This window comes from Macaca nemestrina, chromosome 11 (assembly GCF_043159975.1).
Source record: "Macaca nemestrina isolate mMacNem1 chromosome 11, mMacNem.hap1, whole genome shotgun sequence".
Taxonomy (NCBI): Eukaryota; Metazoa; Chordata; class Mammalia; order Primates; family Cercopithecidae; genus Macaca; species Macaca nemestrina.
In genome coordinates this window covers 86,537,121-86,542,415 of record NC_092135.1, presented here as the reverse complement: position 1 = coordinate 86,542,415, position 5,295 = coordinate 86,537,121, and the positions used below count along the sequence as shown (strand labels likewise).

Sequence of the window (5,295 nt, the reverse complement as noted above, 5' to 3'; positions counted from 1 at the left end):
TACTTCATCACAAACTGATAAGAAAATAACATCTATAATATTAATTTACATTATTGTTATTTTCACATTACTTTTAATTCCACAACTCCCAAAATTCCATTCCTACTTTTTTCTTTCCCTTTCCCCAAAGAGACTATATTAAAGCTATGATTAAAGATGTATTTTATTTGACTAGCAATTGCTTAGTGTGAACTATACTGTGTTAGGCCAGCATATCCAGATATTTCAGAACATTATTGTGCTTAAAGGTATATTTTTATGAACCAAATTATAGCATTAAATAATTTATAAAGAACTAAACCTGAATTAGAGTTTTTTGATAAAAGTGTCACCTTTCTGTGACTTGAAAAATTTGGCTTCCAGTAGGATCAAGATCTGTCTTGGGCTGGTCAGTTGTGAAGATATTTCTGTGCGAGGGGTTCCTCTCATCACTAAAAACTCATCAGGTTCCAAATTAATTGCATACACCATACCCACCTATGTTGTAATTCAATATGTATAACGGGATTCATAATTCACTTCAATGCTTCTTTAATAATGTATCGATCACTGCCTCTAATCCTTTGAACAAACTGATGAGAACTTTAGTCATTTTGGAGCACTCTAATCCTCAGTCCTCTGAGCTCAAAACAAACACATAAAACCCACAGAGTCTTATTTCCAGGGTTATAAACTCATTAAGCATTTACTTTGCTAGCCGTGGGGGCACTCTGTGAGGTACTTTGTGTTCCTGCTGTGTGTCCTGTAAAACTGATGTTCAAATTTCATAAGAAAGAACAGATGTAAAACATTTCTAACTTAACAGAAATTTCTTTATTGCAGGCACATGGTAAGCTATTAAATAAGATATTATAAATTTACATTTTATTATTTGCCATTTGCATTGTCTGTTTTTCAAATTCAATAATCTGAATCATTAATAAATCTTCAAAAATAACTGCAGGTAACTAATTTTATTTTATTTTAATATCAGGAATTTGGGACCTCATTTGAGTAGATATGAAATAAATAAGCTGTACTTAGTGTTCTACAAGTTTATTTCATAGCCACATTACTAAAATCGGAAATGAAAGGCAAAAATGTTTTTTAATAAGAAGCACATTAGCAAATGCTGTAACGATGTTTTTTAAACCATTTGAATTGGTTAGGTATCTCATTAATTTACATTTTAAATTTTAGCATTTAATTTTACATTTAAATTTTAGCAATTTTAAAATGCTCTTGAGTTCACTTTCTTTTAAAAATCAAACAAATTCTATTTTCACATATTTGTTGTGAGAACAATTAAAACTACTTTGGCAATTTTCAAGTGTATAATACCTTGTTATTAATTATAATCACCATGTTGTACAAGAGATCTCTTGAACTTACTTCTCCTAATTAAAATTTTGCATCCTTTGATCATCTTCTAGACCCTTTCTATAAAACTCTACCCCAGCCCCTAGTAACCATTATTCTACTTTCTGCTTCTATGAGTTTGACTTTTTTAGATTCCACATATGAGTGATATCATGTGATATTTGTCTTTCTGTGCACGGCTTATTTCACTTAGTATAATGTCCTCCAGATTCTATCTTAATGAAGACATACATCTTCCAGCATATCAACAATTTAAAAAATCATATGATAAGATTTTAGGAGCTAAAAAGTCATGTGACAAATATAAAGTTAAAGAAAAAGTGTAGACAATGACATTACATGACAAAAGACTATAAGTAGATTGCAAAGTTATAATTTGTCATTTCCACAATGATCAAGGATACAACAAATTTTCTACATATATGAACTAAGTGTAAGACAGTGATTTAAAGACAGTTATTTCTTTTTAAATTCAACCTCTTAGTTGTAGTTTCTGAAGCATTTTATTTAGACAAATCCAGGCCGAGATGAACACAATGCCTAAAATAATTATTACATGATGTAACCTTGGGAGGGCTAATTCATTTTAAAACATGGCTTTTTCAATATTTTTACTCTTTATATATAACTGGCTCTACTAGTGAGAATTGCTAAATAAATGAATTATGCTTATGAACAGGTTATGTTTCCTTCATATACCAACTTGCATGCTTTTCACTTGAAATAGCTATTTCAGCTAAATGGTCAAAGACACTGAAGCAAGGGTCATCTTGTCATTCCTCCTGTCCTTTGTCACTTCTGAAGCTGACTCAGTAACCCTATGAGATCACCAATGCACATTCATAATCCAAATCCTGACCCACCTTCTTCTCAGAGCAGTGTCTGCTTTGGGAAGATAAAAAAAAGTAGGATGCAGTTTGATTAATATGTTTGAAACCTCTTTACTCTTCTCAAATGTTCTTCCTCAGATAAAGAGGATACACAATGACCGGTTTTGGGTTTGCATCCAAAAAGCTGATGGAGCTTACTTTACTCCTTTGTCAACACAAAAATGAAAGCAACACTACTCTTCATATGTGATGAATTCCAGAAACAACTACGTTATCAAAACTCCTTGAAAAAGTTACTTCCCCTTCATACAAATGAAGTATATTTCTTTTTATTCTCCTAGTATATTTCACAACATGGCTTATCATATGAATTTCAACAAGACCCAAGAGGATGTGTCTTCCATCTTGGGATGGAAGGTTGAATAACAAATTTGAGCTGATGTTCTGTCCCTTGCAGTTAGAGAGGCGAGAAAAAATCATAATCCTGGTGAGCAGCAAACAGTGACAAGAAAAAATAAGAAGGAATATCAGAGTAAAACCAGAACCTGAAGAGGATGCTCCAGCACATATATGTCAGTACCTCAGTCTCAACCTCTCTCATCAAGGCCATAACAGCCCTACTGGCACAAAACACAAAACCCACAAGCCAAGCAATGGAAATGCTCACTCTTTCATATGGGAGGTGGAAAAATGTGAGTTTACAAGAAAGACCATTTTTTGACCCATTTCCAGAGTGTGCCAAGTTTGAAACCCAACATGAAACTTCTATAGAAACATTCTTATTCATAGTGATGACCTTGTGAACGATTCTAGTATTAGATATTAAAAAATGAACATTTTCATTGAAGCACAATAAGCTTCCATAAAAAATTTTGCAACAAATTTCTTTTTTCAGTTCATGTTTATGTTATAAGTTAGATATGATTTTTTTTTTGAAACAGGGTCTTTCTCTGTCACCCAGGATGGAGTGGAGTGGTGCTATCATAGATCACTGCAGCCATGACCTCTGGGCTCAGGCCATCCTCTCACCTCAGCCTCCCCAGTGGCTGAGACTACAGGGGTGTGCCAACATGCCTGGATACTTTTTTGTATTTTCTGTAGAGACAAGGTTTCACCATGTTGCCAGACTCGTCTTGAACCCCTGGGCTCAAACGATCTGCCTGCCTTGACCTCCCAAAATGTTGGGATTACAGATATAAGCCACTGTGCTTGGCTTAGATATTAAATTTTTTAAATGAAGAATAATAAATACACTTTAATAGAGAATATCAGTAGTACAGATGATTCAAACCAAAAATCATCTTCTCCTGAATATATTTTGCCTAGAAAAAATATTGTTTTAAATTCCACCTCCCTCCAATAAATTCCCTTTGCCAAAACCACGTAATAATGATATCATACATGGTATTGGGAAAAGGATTTCAAAACTGTGACGAATCAGACATAAATATTTTAACTACAAGGACTTGAGTTTTGTCTGCAGAGAATACCACTCATTTTAATGTTTGAAATACAATTGCCTCACTCCCAGTGGGAACCCTTACCATGTAATATAAGAAACCAGGTTCAGTCTTGCTCACAGCTGAATTCCTATAATGAAGTTGAGCACTTCAAGGGGAGACTGGCATAGGTCATTAAGTCTAACTCAGCAAATAGTAATTAATAGAAATGAAAGAAGAATATGCCACAAAGAGAATAATTATATTATTTAATAAAACTTAAGACTAAGTCGAGGGTTGAATTATGTTAGAAAACCCAGAGGAAAACAGCAACATAGAAAACAACTCTGATTTGAACTAACTAGGTAATTTTAAGTTTTAAATTAAACTGCTTAGCAGCCTTCATCTCTATGCATGTTTACTTTGAAATTACTGATCCCAAAGTATTATGTGAAATATTGCAGAACTAGTGATACAGAGTTGTTTTATCACCACAAAATCTTGTTTCTAAGGAAAACATACACATGTTCAATATACTCACTGGAGATGTTGATACTTGAGTTATTCTTAGTTGGTTTTCCAAATCTTGTACTTTATTTTTAAGTTCCATATTTTCTGTTTCTAAGTCTTGGATCTAAAAAGAAAATGATTATTGAATAACTTTCTGTTCTTTTTTCTTGGAATATACTGGCTACAGTTATGAGTAGGAATTTATATTATGCAAAACCTTAATGTACTTTGTTGTGCATGGGGAGAAAACTGTTTGATAAAGTTTGGGAAAGTTGGAGGATTTCAGATCATTGAAAGACTTAAATTTATAATATATTTGTATGTGTGTGCAAATTTTATGTTCCTAATATCTCAACATTGTGTTTTCTTGTTGGACTGTGCAAACTATAACCATAATCTTGGAATATAACCACAAGACAGTGAAACTTGCTTATGATGATTTTGAAGAGTGGAGAAAGGCATAATTTAATTACCAAGGAATCTGATCTGCATGGAAAACCACTTACCCAGCATCTGCTGCTTCTGCTGCTCTGATCCCCATGAGAAGCATCAGGAAGTGAAGCAAAGTCACATGAGAACACTAAGTTCTTGTGGGAATTCAATATAAAATAGTTAAAAAAAAAAAAAAAAAAGCTGTGCAGGGGATCAGGAATGAAAAATTATGGGAACATAGTGAAAGCAGTTCCAATCAGTCAGTGTGGGGGAAATTTAATGGCAGGTCTTCTAAATTTGTTTGATGATATGCAAGTTTCCCTGTACTTACATCACACAAATGTAAAACAACAAGCTTAGTTTACTCACTCTTTTTTGTAACCCTGCGATCTGTTTTCTTGTTTCAACATCTTTTCCTCCTGATTCTAGAAATTTCCTGTATGCCAGGTCAAATGCTTGGCCAATTGTTAAAGTGATCTCTTCAGCCTGTGTAAAAATCAAACAATGATTTGCATTTTAATAATATGTCAAACTTTTTTTGAATTGAGAAAACAACATTCATATAAGCACTTACTGTAAGACATTCACAAGAGGTACTTCAAAAGGGCAACAGTTTGTAGTAGAGATGTAGTAAATGAGCAAGGTAGTATGCTAACATAATAACTCAATGCCTACCCAGGCACAGCACTGAAAAAACAAGCAGACTTGGGGTGGGCATTACTGAA

At 33.5% G+C, this 5,295-nt stretch overlaps 1 protein-coding gene across 24 annotated transcripts in view; it reads right to left on the bottom strand.

Annotated features, from left to right (window-relative positions):
• Positions 1-5,295, bottom strand: part of LOC105468244 (GULP PTB domain containing engulfment adaptor 1) — a 307,355-nt gene that overhangs the window by 25,009 nt on the left and 277,051 nt on the right. For 13 of the 24 annotated variants that reach the window (XM_071073044.1, XM_071073042.1, XM_071073043.1 and 10 more), the window contains 3 exons: positions 4,940-5,056; positions 4,645-4,668; positions 4,170-4,262 (listed from right to left, as the gene is read on the bottom strand). In XM_071073044.1, the coding sequence (XP_070929145.1) occupies positions 4,170-4,262; positions 4,645-4,668; positions 4,940-5,056 (234 nt within the window). The remainder of the gene's footprint in view (positions 1-4,169; positions 4,263-4,644; positions 4,669-4,939; positions 5,057-5,295) is intronic. The other 11 variants (XM_071073048.1, XM_071073047.1, XM_011718347.2 and 8 more) reach the window with 1 other exon arrangement.